The following is a 19,218-nucleotide window of genomic DNA, read 5'->3' as shown; positions in this document are numbered from 1 at the left end:
GTATGAACTGATGAATTGTTATCTAGTCAAATTGCGCCATTGACAGGGAAAGTCTTTACCGTAAGATGTATCTGGTTACATACAATGTCCCCATATCACTGGTAGTGTTGCATCTTGTGAGTTTAATCACAGGACGCAAGGAATATAAAGAATTGTGGCCCACAGTATTGCAGACCCGCCACCATGTTTTGCGGTAGGGAAGAAACAGTTTAAAGCATGATCTTCTTTGGTGTAAACCATACATAAACAGTCTGTTGTCATAAAAAGGGAAAAGAGGACTCATCGGATCATACATTTTAGTAACAAACGAAGCGGTATATATCCCTTTATTTACTGTCGGTACTTTTAAGTACATGCAGAAAGAAAACGTTATAGAAAATCATTCGTACGTTGTGTTCGAACGGTACTTCTTGGTAACGCTTCACTCTGTTTTGCAAAACGACCAACAGCTCGCTGCACGATGTAGAAGAAATATTTTCCCCGCCAAAGCCATTTTGTTTCAGCAATTCAGAAAGGGTGCCACGCAGTTTTAGCTACTAAGGATTTGAAAGGTCCTGGAGAGTTAACTAAAACAGGTAGGTGCTCAGATATTTTTTTATTTTTATCAACGTACTCGGTATTCATGTATTCATTGTTCAGTTTCGGAATCCTTTGATTGTTATGTGAGAGAAAGCCAATTGTTGTTTCTTGCCTTTGAAGTACCGTCCGGGCAGGAAAGATAGATTATTGACTCATTTTACTTGTTTTTGTGATTTTTATGGGAGAATTGAGTGAACTTCTCCATGTAATGTGAAATGTGTTTGCAACTTCTTTGAATGAATGAAGCATAGATATATCTGACTCAAATTCAATCAGGCCCCTGCCAAGTGAACTTTGTGGTGGACAAATACCGTGTGCGTGGGTTTTCTCGGGGCACTCCCGTTTCCTCCCACTTTCTTCATTCCACCATTTCATTCATTACTCATCATCACCGTCTCCTTTAGCCTAACTGGCATAACCGTGGGACGTAAAACTCAAAGATTTAATATTTTCAGATGCAATCAGTGGCGTATGTGGATAGGGGATTAGGGCACACTCGTCTCCATGATTTTTTTATATAACATAATGTATATTTGGAAATAATCTGAAAAATGGATACCGTAATCAAGTCAAAGTAAATAAGGAATGTTCGGGAGAGCATCTGATGATCAATCTTCCCATGCTGGTCGCGCCAATAATGCACCCATTAACACATTCAGGTGTTTTGTTGGCGCGACCAGCAAGGTACCCGTGGGGAGAGTTTGGGACACAATCCGATGAGCAATCATACTTCCGGTTGTGCTAGTAAATTTGTAAGTATCTACTAGATTCCTCAGTAACATTAGTGTAAATAAAATGAACATACGGCGCAACAACCTGTTAGGACCAGGGCCAGCTAAGCGGCTTTCTGTGGGGTGCACGGGGTTAGTGTGTCGCTATTCCCAGCCGCTTTGAGTAACCTTCTCGACTGGTTTGATTCCGGTTTTCGTCGGCACTCATTTTCAGAGGATGAGTGAACCTCTGGGATAGTGCTCTCAACGGGTCGGGTCAAGGTTCAACCCGACCGTAATAGTAGCTCTGACTTGACCCGACAAGTGATTTGAGCTGCTCTGACCTGACCCGACCCGTTTGAGAGCACTACTCTTTGACTGACGGCCTGAGGTGAAAGGTTCCTCTACTACACCCACAGGAAATTGAACCGGGGTCGATGGATTGGCAGTCGGCCACCCTACCGACTGAGCTACGGGCTAGGTACATTTGAGTAAATAGGGCTCTAAAATTAACTTATTTGTACGATATTTATGTAATTCACCTATGATACTAACATTTTTTTTTTAGATGGCTGAACATAGACGTCTGCTCCCGTCAGACGAAATCCTTTTCTGCTTGGAAGAGATGGACGACAATGTCGTAACGCCTGAGGGTTCAAGCGACGAAGAGAATGAAAATCCGAATTCTGGTCAACAGGCAAGTTCTTGTTCCAGAAAATAGCCATTACCCGACGATAGGGAACCAGAAGTTGCTGTAGAAGGTGAAGAATGTTCGCTTCCATCGAATATTCCAATCGCAAGAAAATGGCGGAAGAAGGACGTAAGCACAACTATCCCGATTTTCACACTGCAGAAAGGTCCCATTACAGAAATATTCTATTCATTGGACCACTACTGATTATTTCCTGACATTTTTTGACAGTAATATCATTAATAACATTGTCTACCAATCCAATTTGTATTCCGATCAAAAACAAAGGAAGATACAGCCAATAAGTGTGGGAGAGATTTATGGGTTTCTTGGTTTATAGTTTCTCTTTGGGTACCACAGACTTCCGAAAATCAAAGACTATTGGTGCAGTGATATAGATTTGTGTGTTCCAATCGTGCCAAAGTTATTCCTGTTGGCACTTAGGCTATCTTGTATTCAACTGTGATTAGTAAATGTCTACATATATTTCAGAGTAGTAATAAAGGTAAGTTGTTCACTTACATGTCATATTTTATTTTAAAAATCACAAAACAAATAGTTAAAACATTTTCTTGTATATTGTGCATTTTGTGAAAAATGACATTTCTGACCTGACGGTACTTTTGAGTCAAAGGGACCGCCAAAAATTCAGGAAAGAATTTTTTTCAATTGTTGCGCAAAAATATTTTATTTTACTCCAATTCAAACAAAAAACACTAAGAAGATCATGTCTTGCTTCATTGGTTCATAATGTCGTAAATAAAGGGATATAAGTTCTCTATTATAAGCACTTTCGTCTAACTTTTGTGACCAAAACCTCAAAACAATTACAAGGTGCATGGTGCATGGGTACTTATTTTGATATACCCGTAGAATTTAATGGATCTTCTACAGTTGCGGCAGGAATCGCTTGAGCAACTGCAGTATGTGTGTAAAATCTTGAAGATGAAGGCAGTATTGGAAATCGTGTTAGAGTCTTCCCCATTTTTAAAAATTTCGTTCACAAAGATGAAGAAATACTGTGTTTTCACTCATTGTGTAATCATAAGGAGTGGCATATTTTCACGAAGTATGCTTCGATTTTCAGATTTCAAACGCCAAAATAAGCGACTTCGTTTATTCTTTCCAAAAATGTCCAACAATTTGTCCAGAAACATCTTTTTTATACGTTTTAAAGTCACAATAACATTTACCATATTCTATACGTGGCCTTCAACGTTTGTTAAGGACTGTAGTTATTCAATAAGACTTTCCATACTTATGTATAGATCTAATATTGTTTGGAACTCTTCATTGTAATAAAATACAGGGGTTAGACAAAAAAATCTAAAAACACTTAATACAGGTCACGTAAGTTTGGCCCTCCACTGTACAACACGTGTTGCGGTTGCCGATCGTTTTTTGTTTTTAATGTATCATGTGGACCTTCCTCTTCCGTCAACAGTAACCAGTTCACCTGAGTGTCGTGCTGTGAAAGTGGTGCGATAAAATGGGCGACCTGACAGACTTCCAAAGAGGTATGATCGTTGGTGCCCGTCTGGTTGCAGCTTCAGTGGCAACAGTGGCGAACATTGTGGTGGTATCGAAAGGCACAGTGTCCAATGTTACGAGGGCATACACAATTCATGAGCGAACGACGTCTGCAAAGCACAACAGTTGTCGAAAGACAATCCTGTCAGATAGGGACCGGAGGGCATTAAAACGGATTGTAGCAGCAAAAAAGAAGATCACTGCAATGAAAATGATGTCTGAACTCAATTCCGGTCTACAGAACCCGGTTTCGTCGAAAACAGTGCGACGAGAACTTCATAAAATGAAAATTCATGACAGCCGCTATCGCCAAACCTCTGGTCACAGCAGTAAATGCGAAGAGGCGTATCCAGTGGTGCAAGGACCACAAGGCGTGGACTCATGAGCAGTGGAAACACGTATTGTGGTCCGATGAATCACTCTTCACCTTGTTTCCAACAACCAGTCGTGTTTACTATGGAGAACACGGTCGCAGGCCTATGATACAAACTGTTTGCTCCCAACTGTAAAGCATGGGGGTGGTTCTGTTGCAATATGGGCAGCGATATCGTGGTCTTTTGCAGGTCACATCCTTGTCCTGCATGGAATGATGAATGCTAAGGCGTATGAGGCCATTTTGGGGGACCAGGTTCTACTCATGGCCCAAATATTGTTCCCTGACAGTCATGGCATCTACCAAGATGATTTGGCACCCTGTCACGCTGCAAAAACGGTGAAATCATGGTTTGAGGAGCATAACCAGGAGCTATCACAGCTCCCCTGGGTCCCACAACCACCAGATCTGAACATCATTGAGCCATTGTGGTCTGAGTTAGAAAGTCGTGTTCGGCCTCATTAAACTCCACCAGCATTCCTTACGGAGCTGGAGCATGTTTTGGAGGAACATTGGTACAAAATTCCACACACCAAGATTCAGGAGCTGTATACGTCCATTCCACGTCGGATCCAAGCTGTTTTGGACGCAAAAGGAGGCCCCACACCATACTAGGAATGATTTTCACACTTTTGCAAACGTTTTAGATTTTTTTTTTTTTTTTTTTTTTGCCCAACTCCTGTATATGCTAAAATGAAGCACTAGAGTTTAAATAAGCCACTCACCTCCAACGTACTCGTAATCTGCTGTATAATGTCTTAAGGCAGAGTCAGATGTTGTGCAGGGAGCATCTTCTCCCAAATAAGGATATTCACTTTCCTCTACCAGACCATAATCCTGCAAAATTAAGCGTTATAGATTTTGTATGAAATTGAAAATTATTTTGATAGGAAAATAAGTTTATGTATTGTATATGAACTAGGGATGGGCAAATAGGTTTTTATAAAAATCGGAAACCGGTTTCTAGGAAAACCGAAATATGAAAAAACGACATTTCGGTTTTCTCCAAAACCGGTACGGTTTCTCACCAGAGTAGAGTTTTGTAGTTCTCCGAAAACCGAATCCGTTTACAACAAAAACAGTTTTGTTTTTAAACATATTGGTTTTTAAGCATATTGGTTTTTAAGTATATTGATTTCGGTTTGCACTTCCTTTTTACGAGAATTTAAACATGTTTTTGAGCTTGTTTCATTTGTGTTCTTGACGCATGTTTCAATGCCATAAAATCAATATATCGAAACCGGTTTCGGTAAAAAAAAAAAAAAAAAAACGAACAGGTTTTTGGAGAGCACCGGAACCGGTTTTGAAGTAAACCGGAACCGGATTCTGTGAGAAATCGAAACCGGTTTTGGAGAAAACCGATAGCCGGTTTCGGTTAAAACATTTTTTGAAAATTTTCGAAACCCGAGTTCGGTTTTCCTAAAACAGGGAAACCGAAAAAAAACGTTTTTGTGCCCACCACTAATATGAACCCATATATGGATGTTCAGAACACAAAGGATTCAAGTTCAAATACCAGAGTTGTGAGATAAAGGGACATCAAATTTGGGCACACGGCCGGCTCTATCGCACGTGCAACACATGCATTCGCACGGGGCGGCAAAATCTGTCACAACTAGACCTAGATTATTTAAAAAAGAATGGTTCTTGTTGGAAACAGACTTCATGGTGATGGTAGTTAAATTTACTAAGATGATCTTCTATTTGAATACTACATTCATAAATCACGTTTAGGCTGCATTAGTTTAAGATCACATGAACAATGCTAAAGCAAATGGTCAAACAAATCCCAGCATGCATTGCTTGATTGTTGTCAAATACAAGAACTCAATTCTCGAACACATGTTCCATTTAGTTATCACAGTTTTAATATGAAAACTAGTCTTTGTCAAAAACGAGTTCCTTATCATTGAAGGTGGAAAGAAGTTTTCTTTTTTTTTTAAAAAAAAAAAAGAGGTGTAGAAGGAAAATCAAAAAATAAAAATAAAGAAAGCTAGTTGCACTGGAATTATTAAGATTAAAGCTCGATATTGAATTCTATAAAAAATGGCTACCATCTTCCCTTTGCAGGTGTGTTTGCTTAACCTTTGACTAACATAATAAATTATTATTAAAGAAAGAAAAAAACATACACAACGAGATTTTATTTGAAATGAAATTAAATCTTTGAGTTTACGTCCCACGGTTATGCCGGTTAGGCTAAAGGAGACGGTGATGATGAGTAATGAATGAAATGGTGGAATGAAGAAAGTGGGAGGAAACGGGAGAACCCCGAGAAAACCCACGTACACGGTGTTTGTCCACCACAAATTTCACTTGGCGGGGGCTCGGATCGAACTCCAGACCCCAAGCACCAGAGGTGAACGCTCTACCACTGAGCCACCGCGGCCCGTAGATTTTATTTGAAGTGTTTAGGTTTTTCTGAGTAGAATTGCTCTCCCCCCCTTCGTTGTTCATGATGGGGTAGCATACTTAAAATCCTGGCTGGAGAAAGAAGGTGGGTGGCAAATGATGAGACATAAGTGAACCTCCCGGGATTGGCGTCTCTTGGACATCCAAGGGAGTTATCTCTGCTGGTTAATGATCTTAACGTACTAACGAAAGCACTAAATGCAGTGATTTAACTGGAAAATTATATTTACTGGAGACTGTAGTACACACGTCTCAGCAACCAATTTGTTGATGAACTACAGAGTACCTAAGACAAATATTTTCCGGAACGTCGTTCCGGTCCAACTAAATGAATGACTAAATATATTGATCATTATGAACATTGTATGATCAGGAAATTTTGAGTAAAAACATACAATTGTTGTTATGCAGATTACTATCAGTTCTCTACTGCATGTCAGTAAATTTCGTGTCCGGGGCGGAGAAACTTGCGATTGGATGCAAAATTTTCCGTCAGCTAAAACGTATATGTATGTCTCAGTCTTTTTTTTTTCCGATTCTGACATTTTTCTTTTCTTTCTCCATGGAGTTGCTTTTATTCCAGGTTAGATGGATGCGAAATCCACCAGCCTTGAGATGTTCGAACGTCTGTTCTTGTCTCTGAATAAGAAAGAGATTGACGAAAGTAAGGAAGATTGGACAAATCTGCTAGAAAAATTGAAAATGTCAAAATGTCCCGTTTTCATTTAATTTGAAACAAAAATTTCCTGAACTGCCGCTACACTCAAAATTTCCGGTTTTACGGGAAGATTCCCGCCAACTGATAACGTTGCCAAAACTCGTCTAATTGTAAACGCACGTGTGTAATTTGCTCCTCCAACTGTAGGTGAGGTAGTGAGGTATCACCAGGTAATCAGGTTTTTGAATAACGGAAATAACAGAAAAGAGTACTTTGTTCCATGTGGGCCGTTCCTCGGGAGCCGAGGGTGCTCAGGTCCCATGAAGTTTGCTTAGATCAACGTACTTGTATTAAAATCTTTATTGATGTCTTGTTAGATTACATCTAGCAAATTTGGAATATGCCATCCCCAAAGTTAGACAGAAATCGGCACCACTGGTTTGTTCACCTTATCTTAAACCACCCTTCAAATTGATATTTTCTCTTATGCTGTAAAATACAGAAAGTAATAAATAGTAAATTATTTTTTACCTTTCCATATTTTCCTCCAACGAGATACGGGAATCCTCCGCTGCATCCCTGATCATAGTTATCGCAACTAACAATATCCTGAGGCGACAACGTAATTTGTAATGTATTGTTGGTCTGGACTCGAAGCCTAGTTTCTACTGCAGCTGTCGATGCAAAAGCAAAACAGCTGCCGCAACTGCCCTGGTCCCTGTTCAAAGAGAAATCACAAATCTAAGATTGTTTCCAGGAGTTACAGTTAGAGAAATTTGTTGATATTCAGTTAGAGAGTTTGTTAGAGAAATTTGTTGAGTTACAGTTAGAGAGTTTTGTTGCACATACAAAAGTTTGTTGATATTCTAGTGTACATTTTAAGTTTATTATTTAATATAACTTTACGTTCTATTCTTATATGCTCTTTAATGTAAGTCTATTATCACAAATCATTGGAAGTCGATACTTGACATATGTATTACTAATTACTTATTCGATTTCTTATTACCAAAAAATAAAGACAAAAGCATGTTTCACAATTTTCTCCTACTTCTTGTCATCACTAATAATGGAATAGGATAATCTTATAAAGAGATTATGTCCGAAGAAAACTAATAACATGTTAGCCATGCAATTGAAAATTAAGGTCTATATCAGGTGGGGCCAATCTACAGTGCACCACACACCATGTTTATGTACTAAAACTTAAATGTGCTACGTTTTTATGTAGTTTTGAATTTGTCCTGTTTTAGGTGCAAAAACTTAAATGTGCCATGATTTATGTACAAAGGCTTGAATGTGCCTGTTTTATGTCCAAAGGTTTGAATGTATCACCTCTCATGTGCAAAAACTTAAATTTGAATGTGTCCCGTTTTATATGCAAAAACTTAAGTGTGCTGTGTTTCATGTGCCAAAGCTTGAATGTGCTCGTTCTATGTGCTAAGATTTGAATATTACCTCTTATGCGCAAAGACTTAAATTTGACTATGTCATTTTTGATGTGCAAAAACTTAAGTGTGCCGAATTTTGTGCAAAGGCTTGAATGTGCTCGTCTTAAACACAAAGGTTTGAATGTGTCCCTTTTATGCGCAGACTTAAATGTTCCACGTTTTATATTCAAAGAATTGAATGTGAAATTGTGACACATTTTATGTGCAAAGATTTGAATGTTCTAGGTTTTAGGTTCAACGACTTAAGTGTCTCCTGAGCTCCCTCGTGGCTAAGCGGTTAGCGTACGCCCCTTTGGCGTGGGAGACCCGGGTTCGATTCCCGGCGGGAGCTCATGTGGTTCGGATTCCACGTTAATCAGTAGGTCCACGTCTCATATAGCCTCGCTGCTGAAAGGGACGCTAAACTAAAATCAACTCAACTCATTAAGTGTCTCCTAAGCATGTCTCCCCTTCCCACCCCCATTTGTACAAAGAAAATTTTCAAAGTCCTTGCCGCTCTTCCTATCCATTTCCGCGGGATAGAGAATTGAAATAAATTTTTCGGTTTTACGTCCCACGATTATGACGCGTATGCTTAAGAAGATGGTAATGATGAGAATGAATGAAATGGTGGAATTAAAAAAAGTGGAAGGAAACGAGAGAACCTTCAGAAAACCCACGCAACGTGGGGTTTGTCCACCACAAAGCAAACTTGGCGACGGAAGAGAGAGAGAGAGAGAAAGAGAGAGAGAAAGGTGTCACTTTTTTATGTCCAAAGCATTGAATATGCCAGAGTTTATGTGCAAAGGCTTGAATATCCTACGCTTTATAAACAAACACATGATTGTGAGACTGAAAAGCTACTCTCCTTCGTGTTCATCATAAGAGAGGAAACAAGAGCCTGAGTTGCTTCACTAAAGGAAATATGTCACTGTGTTATGTGTGCACAAGGTATGATCAAACAGTACAGTGAATGCTGTTGCATAGCGCCATCTATCGATGCAGTATCCATTTCAACTAGTAAACCCGGTAGCCTAAACCTTTTGTACATTCAGTGTTGAGTTTGAACGAGTTGTGATATGTTAGTTGGCTTCCAGAGGCAGAAGAGTGAGGACGTGTTAAGAGTGTCGTGCGCCAACATTAAGTTTTGTTCTAAGCTGCAAAAAAGTGCCGAAAAAGCTCACGAAATGTCAAAATGAGTGTATGACGAAGAAGCTGTGGCATTCAAGACTATTTACAAGTGGTATGAGCGATTCAAAAGCGGCGACGAGTCGGTTTGAAAACGAGAACGATCGAGACGTCAAAACAGATGATAACGTGCAAAAAGCGGCACAAATGATTTGTTCAAACAGGAGAATCACTGTTCGAGAATCATTTAACCGCCGATTAAATGAGTAAATCGCTTCCTTCTTTACCATGAAAACGCGCCGTGCCACACCTTGCTTTTTGATCGACGAGTTTTTCGCCGAAAGAAGTATTCCTGTCTGTCTACATCCGCCTTACTCACCAGATTTAGTACCATCCGAATTCTGGTTCTTCCCCAAAATTAAAACCATCCTTAAAGGAAAACATTTTGACACCATTCCTGACATTGAGAGAACCACGACAGAGCAGCTGAACGCCCTTCCAAATGAAAGTTTCCAGTCATGGATTCAACGTTGGGATAAGTGCATTGCTACCCAAGGATAGTTCCTTAAAGGAACTTAAATCAAATTTCATATAAGCTTATTACTTTGTTTCTAATAAAATTATTCACCGTACTTATTGATAATCAAATTTCATGTAAGCTTATTACTTTGTTTCTAATAAAATTATTCACCGTACTTATTGATCATCAAATTTTATGTAAGCTTATTACTTTGTTTCTAATAAAATTATTAACCGTACTTATTGATCATGTAAGCTTATTACTTTGTTTCTAATAAAATTATTCACCGTACTTATTGATCATTAAATTTCATGTAAGCTTATTACTTTGTTTCTAATAAAATTATTCACCGTATTTATTGATCATCAAATTTCATGCGTAAGCTTATTACTTTGTTTCTAATAAAATTATTCACCGTATTTATTGATCATCAAATTTCATGTAAGCTTATTACTTTGTTTCTAATAAAATTATTCACCGTACTTATTGATCATCAAATTTCATGTAAGCTTATTACTTTGTTTCTAATAAAATTATTCACCGTACTTATTGATCATCAAATTTCATGTAAGCTTATTACTTTGTTTCTAATAAAATTATTCACCGTATTTATTGATCATCAAATTTCATGTAAGCTTATTACTTTGTTTCTAATAAAATTATTCACCGTACTTATTGATCATACCTCGTAGGCTTATATTATCTTCGGACATTTTTTATAATTAATGTATTTAAAAAACTATTTTAGATTTTTTTTTTTTTTTGATATCGAGTCTTAAATAACACTTACCTAACTGCAGACACATAATCAACCCCATTGACATTTCTCCAATCGAAATTTTCTGGTAGTTCTGCGGCCCTCTTTTTAATCTCTGGAGTAGCAGGGGCTGTCGGGGGGGAAGGATATCTGGACCTGTAGGTTAAAAGGAAAAAAAGTATTTTATTTCGTGCAGTTTTTACAAATCGTTTAACCAATTCTAGGATCTTCAACATTCAATTGTAGGTATCATGCACAAACACAACACAGTGAAAATGTTATTTTTTTTAAAAAAAGGGTTTTCTTTCATAATATGAAACTATGGTAAATTTTCAAAACAATTGTATTCAATATTAAAACCGGAAGTAGAAGTTATATAAACTACTTCCGGTTGCAATAGAGAGAGAGAGAAGTCAGAAGTTGAATTCGCTTTTCGTACGCTCAATCCAGATCCAAAAACATTTCTCTATTCCTTGCTATTATTACTATATAGGAATCAACTTTGAAACCATAAATGTTGCCAGTTTCAACTACTTCCGGTCAGAGCCGGCCCTAGGCAATTTGCCGCCACGTGCAATGGCATTATTTGTGGCACCTTCTCTTTCCTCCAGAAGGAACAAATCTTAAAAGCCACGATTTTAATTATGCTACTCTATCATGAACAACGAAGGGGAGGGAAAGAGTACTCGCACTCAGAAAGACCAAAACACTACAAATACCATATCGGTGGCTCCGCGTAACGTAGTTGCTAATGCTCTCGCCTTTGGTGTGAGCGGTCCAGGCTTTGATTCCTGGTATGAACACTCGGTTAAAAAAGTGTAAAAAGCTTTCTCAGACCAGCCTTCTGAGTGAGGGTTTCCTCTTTCACACCAGGCAAATGCCGGGATGGTACTTCACGTACAGGTCCCAGGCATTTTCCTTCCTTCCCTTTCCCCGGATAGTGTGATCGCCGAGGGACGTCATCTCTTATACGTAACGGGCTAACATTGTCTTGGCCATAGATGCTGAAAGCCCAGAAATCTAAATCCTAAAAAATCTCGTTGTGTCTTTGTTCCTTTAAATAATAACCTATTATGTTAGTGAAAGATAAAGCAAACACAATAAGAGAAGTAACATGGTAATTATTTTATAGAATTAAATATCGAGCTTCAACCTCAATATATCAGTTTCCGATTGAGTGCAACTTTCTCTTGTATCTTTATTTCTTGATTTTCCTTCTACATCTGTTAATTTTTTTTAAAAAAGAAAACTTGTTTATACCTTTAACGATATGGAACTTGTTTTTTAAAAAAAACTAGTTTTCATATCAAAACTGTGATAACTAAATGGAAGAGATGTTCGCTACTGTTTAAGAATTAAGTTCGTGTATTTGACAACAATCAGGCAATTCATGTTGGGATTTGTTTGTCCATTTACTTTTGCACTTTACATGTGACCTTAAACTAATGTGATTTAAACATGATTTATGAATGTATTATTAAAATAGAAGGTTATCTTAGTAAATTTAACTAACATCATCATGAAATATGTTTCCAAGAAATATTTATTTTAAATAGTATAATTACACGTATGACGGATTTTGTCACCCCTCGATGTTACACATATGGTAAAACCGGCCCTGCTTCCGGCGTCAAGAGAAAAAGACTGAGGTGAAATCCATTGCTGGGATCTTGAGTCCATAATTTGTCCTTTACTTGTACAGTTTTTAATGTATAGGAAATAAGATTAGAACCAGAAGTGATTCGTGATTTCTCCCAGTTCCGGTTTCAATTTAGAAATACAAAATCAGATATGGATTCTTTCCTTGCCGTACTGTATCAACATCCGAAAATGAATCTGATTATTGCTGAAACCAGAAAGCGTAGACTTCTACTACTTCCGGTTTGAATAGAGAAACAGGCCCGTATCCACGGGGGGCTAGAGTGGGCCGGCCCTCCCTAAATTTTCACCGGCCCCCTAAAATTTTCACGGTAAGCTTGCAAATGAACTATAATATGGTTGGGTCGGGACCCCCTAACTTCTACTGGCCCTCCCTACATCTTTGGGCTGGCTACGGGCCTGTAGAGAGACAAAAATCGAAAGTAATCTTATTCTTAGATCGCTGTATTCATGAACAGCTATTTCCTTCTGAAGGTTTATTATTATTATTATTATTATTATTATTATTATTATTATTATTATTATTATTATTATTATTATTATTATTATTATTATTATTAATATTAGGCTTAGAACACTATTCTCTGTGAGAGCTGATATTACAGTTCTCGGTTGTTTTGAGGTTAGTTTAGGTTTTGAGGTCATCATGAATAGACTCGCGCCGGAACAGTGTTTGCAAATTATGCAAATTTATTTTGAAAAATATGATTCAATTCGACAAACGATTAATTTCACGAGATGGATCTATTAACTGGCCATGTGGTTCGTGCGATTTGACGCCATTAGATTATTTTGTCTGAGGGTGTGGAAAGTCGCATGTCTACACCGAGAAACCAGAAACAATTGAGCACTTAGAAGCTAACATTTGACGCATTACTGCCGAAATACTGCCTGATTTACTGCGAAGAGTGTGAGAAAATTGGACCTCCAGTTTACGCCATGTACGCGCCAACCGTGGTGGCCACATGCCCCAAGTCATATTCAGATATTAATACCATAAAATGATCTGTCAAGTAAAGCCAATTTCATGGATATTAAAAAACACTTTTCTGTGTTTTAACATAAAGTTCTCCGCATCTAAAACAAAAAAACCCTTTATCTTTTACCGTTTTTATTCTATGGAAAACAGTAATGAAACCAGAACTAGTAGTAAATTTCAACCACTTCCAGCTTCCGCGTGGTATTGCGAATAGTAATGTTATGTTGTTGTATTGCAAAAAAAGGGAAAAAAGCTTCTGGCTATCTGTTAGCGTTTTTGCTTTATGGCGATAAATGTTGAAACCGGAAATGGTTAGCTTAAACCACTTACGGTTTGAATAGATGGTTAGTGAAGTCCTTCGCAGCTAAGAGGTTACTGTACGCGCCTATGGCGTGGGAGACTCGAGTCCGATTCCCGGCGGGAACTCATGTGGTTCGGATTCCATGTTAATCAGTATGTCCACGTCTCATATAGCTTCGCTGCTGCAAGGGACGTTAAACACAAAATCAACTGAATTAAATAGAGGGTTAATGGAAGAAGTGGAATCTACTATTGGAACGCTGAATCGATTGCAAGAAGCCGCTTTCTCTTTCCGTAGAGTTCTGTGGATAGTCATGACTAGAGAGCGGATTTTAAGGTGCAGCACCTTTTTTAAAAATGTAGTTGTTATTACAACCAATGTTCAAAATAGGTATTTCCGTTCATAAACGAACTGAAATGAACGCATTTTGTTGCACCTTTTTTTCATGAATGTTGCACCTTTCTTGCTAAATTAATAAATACCCCCTTTTTATAACTTCTTTTAGCCTTCAGCACCTTTATTGTCCCTTTTTTCTATTCTTTTTTTTTAATTTGGACAGAACAATATGTTTTATATTCAATCTGGTTTGCACATAATATTTCATAAATTTAGAAACAATCTTGACAGATTTGCTAGGGACAAATTTGAACTGAATTTGTGAAACAACCCAGACGTAGAAACCTTTGCAAACTCAACTGAATTTAATGTCCGTGTGCATACAAGATGTGCAGTACTGGTTTCCATTTATGTCGAGCAATGTTTAACGATCACCTGAACTCCAAGCGACAGAAATTAACATTGGAAACCATAGAAATGTTATGCATAATCAAGTGTAACCAGTTTCTGAAAACCCAATAGTATGTAACGGTTTCTCAAGCCACAATATTGCTAAATTAGGGTATTTTAAAAAAAAATACCGAGTTGGTTTTAACCACAATTTTATTACAAGAATGTTGAATGTTGTACAAGTTTATGAGAATAAATAAAACAATTTTGCAATTTATGTCAAATGTTTAAAGCCAAGTTTTTAACAATATTTGCTGGTGTAATGCATAAAGAATGTTCACGTAACTGTATACTATAGCACTTATTGAAGATATCCTATTAGCACCTTTTTCGCACCTTTTTGAATGATTTTTCAGCACCTTTTATTCCTTTCTACCCACTACATTTTTGAACCTTAAAATTCGGTCCGGTCCGATACATTGTCTTGAGACGATCAATCACTTGCAAAAAGCAGCTTCTCGCTATCTGTTACCGTTTTGCTTCTATGATAAACGTTGAAACCGTAAATTGCTAATTTGAACTACTTCCGTTTTCAATATGAGCTTAACGAAGGAGGTAGAACCTATTCTTGGGTCGTTGAATTCACATAAAATATCTATTTCCTTCTATCTCTTACTATTTTTGCTCTATGGAAAGTAGTGTTGAAACCGTAGGTAATAGTACATTTGAACTACTTCCGGTTTTGGTAATGTGTTGGGGATAATCATGATACGTTAACTTAAGACGCTGAATCGTTGATAGAAAACTGCTTCTTGTTATTGTTACCGTTTTCGTTCTATGGCGATAAATATTGAATCCGGAAATTATTCATTTTAGTCAATTCCGATTTGAATAGATGGTTAACGAAATGAATGGAACCTATTGTTGGAACGCTGGATCGATTGCAAAAAACAACAACATCTTGATAGTATTAAAGTCTTAGCTCTACGGAAATCAGTATTGAAACCGAAAATAGTAGTGCATTTGAACCACTTCCGGTTTTGGTAGAGTTTTGTGAATAGTCATGATACGTTATCCTGAGATATTGAATCGTTAGCAGAGAACCGCTTTTTGTTATTTGTTGCCGTTTCGTTCTACGGCGATAAATGTTGAAACCGGAAATGGTTAATTTTAACCACTTCCGGTTTGAATAAAGGGTTAACGGAGGAGGTGGAACCAGTAGTTAACGATATCGCTAGTTTTACATACTATAGCTTAAAAATTATGGATATTGAAATGCACTATAGAAACATTCCAATGTAAAGTTCTTTTTATACACTCCTGTTAACCCCTCCCATTTTCCAAACACCCCCGCACATCGACCGGTATGGCTTCACTCCTTGTTCCATCTAACTGGAATTATCCAGAGCTAGACTTTAGTGTATATATCACATAATGTACCCTAGGGGGCGCGGTGGCTCAGTGGTAGAGCGTTCACCTCCGGTGCTTGGGGTCGCTGGTTCGATCCCAGCTCGCGCCGTGTGGACTTTGTGGTGAACAAACACTGTACTCGTGGGTGTTCTCGGGGTTCTCCCGTTTCCTTCCACTTTCTTCATTCCACCATTTGATTCATTTCTCATAATCACCGTCTCCTTTAGCCTAACCGGCACAACCGTGGGACGTAAAACTCAAAGATTTCATTTCATTTATAATGTACCCTTACAGACGGTCAATTTCTGTTCCCAGTTACCCATAAATAAATGAAGGTTGTACTTACTTAATTCCTCCTGCTCTGTTGATCATATACTGGACAGATTTCCCTTCATACTCAGGATATGCCTTGGCTTTCCACGATTTCTGTTGCTTGTTTATTCTTTCTATAAATTCGTCGTCATTAATAAAGGTTTCTTTCTGAAAATAAAATAAAGTATACAAAAGCTTTTTAATTACATATCAGTAGATAGTAGATTTAAGATCCTAATTTAATCGATTGGGGGAGGGGGGCTTGCGTGCTCTAATGATCCCAAGAGCTATGCCGGAGATAGTTGGGCTTTCCATGCCGCACAGACCATTAGGGGTAGGAGCCAGACGAAGAGAGATATTATGGTAGTGGGCAGCATCTCTACCATTACCACACTGAAGCTGAAGATGACTGACATCGACAAGGCTCAGATGTGGACAAAAACAGGAAGGGACACGATGTCCTCTATGGCTGTTTCACTGCGAGGTGGAAGGAGCTGGTACACCACCACTTTACTCAGTCCCTAGAAAACAACATGGGAAGAGAAATTAAAAAGAAAAAAACGTGATATTAGAGAATATGACACTATTGTTTCACAGAGGGTCGTCCCCGGCAATGGAGGAAAACACAGCAGGGCCTCCTCGGTCGTCATCAAACGAAGCCCCTGCAGGATAGGAACCTGGAATGTGCAATCGCTGTTACAGTATGGAAAACTGGAAAACCTGAATAAAGAAATGGAACGCATGAAGATGATATCTTGGGAATCAGCGAAGTTAGGTGGTCTGATGGTGGAGACATGGAGTGGGGACTTCAGAATGATTTATTCAAGAGCTGTAAACGGTACAGCAGGAGTCGGTTTTGTCTTGAATAAAAAGAGAGGACAGAAAATTATACGCAGCTGGAGATACAATGAAAGGATACTATTGTTGAAGATAGCATCAGAACCAAAGAATATGACGATAATCCAAGTATATACGCCTGCATCATGCTACACAGATGAAGAAATGGAAGAAGCTTATGAGCAAATAGAAGAAGTATTGATGAAAGTGGAAGACCAGAACAATTTAATGATCATCGGTGACTGGGACGCAGTAGTCGGCGAAGGCAAAGAAGAGAATTAGTTGTTAATTTCGTCCTAGGAGAAATGAATGCGAGAAGTGCACGGCTAATTGAGTTCTGCAAAAGCCATAATCTGATTGTAACAAATAGCCTCTTCGAGCAACCACTAAGAAGAAGATACGCATGGACAAAACGAATACAAAGAAAGATATCAAATAGACTAGATACTGTTCCGACAAGCATTTAGAAATCAAGTGAGAACAGTAGGAGTTATCCAGGAGCAGACGTTGACTCAGACCATAATTTAGTTTTGATAAAGAGCGAACTCCGACTATAGTATGGTATATATAATATGGTATTAATACATATAGAGGTTATTTACGTTTGAGACTAACATAGTTCCGAAATTGTTTTCGAAAACACCTACTATAATTTTATTCATATTTTTCCGACACTATCTACACTCTATTCTTTCAGCTAGAATATAAATTTACTATAACATAAATCGTAAACGGACTTTTAAAAATGATTTTTCGTATATAATTTAGGAATATTAAACTTAGTTTTCTATTTGGTATAGTTCTGGTATTTTCTTTGAAGTCGTTTTACCCCCTAGAGCTACAAGTAAATATTCAGAAATACATTCTGAAATAACGAAAACAAAAAAGTTAAAATATATTTTCTGTTCTTAGAAACTGACCGAAAATAGATCGACTGCCACATCTTGGAAATTCGAAGAAATGTTTCTCAAGAATTAAGGATGTCCATTAACATGCAAGAATGCTTTTTATACTGTAGTATAGGAGGATAAACAAGAATTTTAGAATTTTGATAAAAAATGATCAAAAGATTGCGATTTCGGCCAAGAATTTTAGGAATGATACAAAAATGCCCCAAAAGATTACGATCTTGGCCAATAATTAGTTTTTGGTTCAGGGGCCACAAAATTTTTGAACGGTCCCGAAATCGAGTTTTCGTATATTCTACGGAATAAGCATATCATACTGAGGTAATTGATAGTCAAGGGCGCCGATTCTAGGGGGGCGAAGGAGCCCGGGCCCCCCAAAGCTTATGTGGGCCCCTTATTTTATTTATGTATATACAATATTTGGAATAATTTGATTGCACTTTGTCTTAAAATCTTCATATATATACACCTTCTGCATCTGAATGGGCCCCCCAAATTTACAGATAAATCGGCGCCCTTGCTGATAGTTTGGGTTTGGTTACACTATATGAAGTTCTTCAGATATAAGGCCTATAAGAAAATTTTTGATTGGAATATATTTTATCTTTTGAGCCAAAAAGAGAAATTTCAGTTGATGAGGTGACATTAGCGTAAAATATTTCTGTAGCCAGGCGCGTACGTAGTAATTTATTTCGGGAGAAATCCAAAGGATTTAAATTCACTGTGAGGAAAAATTATATTAAAATTTGTAAAATTAGCTCTAAAATTAATTTTAACTTACAGAAAAAGTCGGGATTTCAGGGGGATCCGGATCCCAGAACCCAGCCCTGTAGCCAGACCAAAAATGTAGGGGGGGGGGCCGGCTGAAGTTAGAGTGGGCCCGATTCAACCATATTATAGTTCATCACCATATTGTAGTTCATTTGCCAGTCTACCGTGAAAATTTTAGGGGGGCCGGCCCCCTAGACTCCCTGGATACGGGCCTGCCAGAACCCACTTTCTGCGTACGTCCCTCTTTGTAGCCATTGTATTTGATGTACAGAATTCTAAAAATGATATCAGAATTTGATTAGGAAAATCGAATTATTAAAATAATGAAGTTAGTTTCTGCATCAAAGCCAAAAAAAAAAAAAAAAATACCTATCAAAAAATTACTAATGTGAACACATAGGACAATGTGTAGTAACATATGTAAAAATAGGATGATCGAACGAAATATAACAATACACACACACACACACACACATATATATATATATATATATATATATATATATATATATATATATATATATATA

At 37.8% G+C, this 19,218-nt stretch overlaps 1 protein-coding gene and 1 non-coding gene across 2 annotated transcripts in view; one reads left to right on the top strand and one right to left on the bottom strand.

Moving 5' to 3' along the window:
* Positions 1-19,218, bottom strand: part of LOC145686785 (dipeptidyl peptidase 1-like) — a 57,005-nt gene that overhangs the window by 10,771 nt on the left and 27,016 nt on the right. Inside the window, exons 4-7 of the mRNA XM_081760442.1 lie at positions 16,210-16,343; positions 10,822-10,944; positions 7,485-7,671; positions 4,609-4,720 (exon numbers count right to left, since the gene is read on the bottom strand). Coding sequence (XP_081616568.1) covers positions 4,609-4,720; positions 7,485-7,671; positions 10,822-10,944; positions 16,210-16,343 — 556 coding nt within the window. The remainder of the gene's footprint in view (positions 1-4,608; positions 4,721-7,484; positions 7,672-10,821; positions 10,945-16,209; positions 16,344-19,218) is intronic.
* TRNAR-CCG (transfer RNA arginine (anticodon CCG)) lies at positions 15,901-15,972 on the top strand. The gene has a single exon. It is a non-coding gene; the product is annotated as a tRNA-Arg (tRNA).

This window comes from Thermobia domestica, chromosome 5, assembly GCF_964235325.1.
Source record: "Thermobia domestica chromosome 5, izTheDome1.hap1.1, whole genome shotgun sequence".
Lineage (NCBI taxonomy): Eukaryota > Metazoa > Arthropoda > Insecta > Zygentoma > Lepismatidae > Thermobia > Thermobia domestica.
This window is presented reverse-complemented; position numbering and strand designations above follow the sequence as displayed.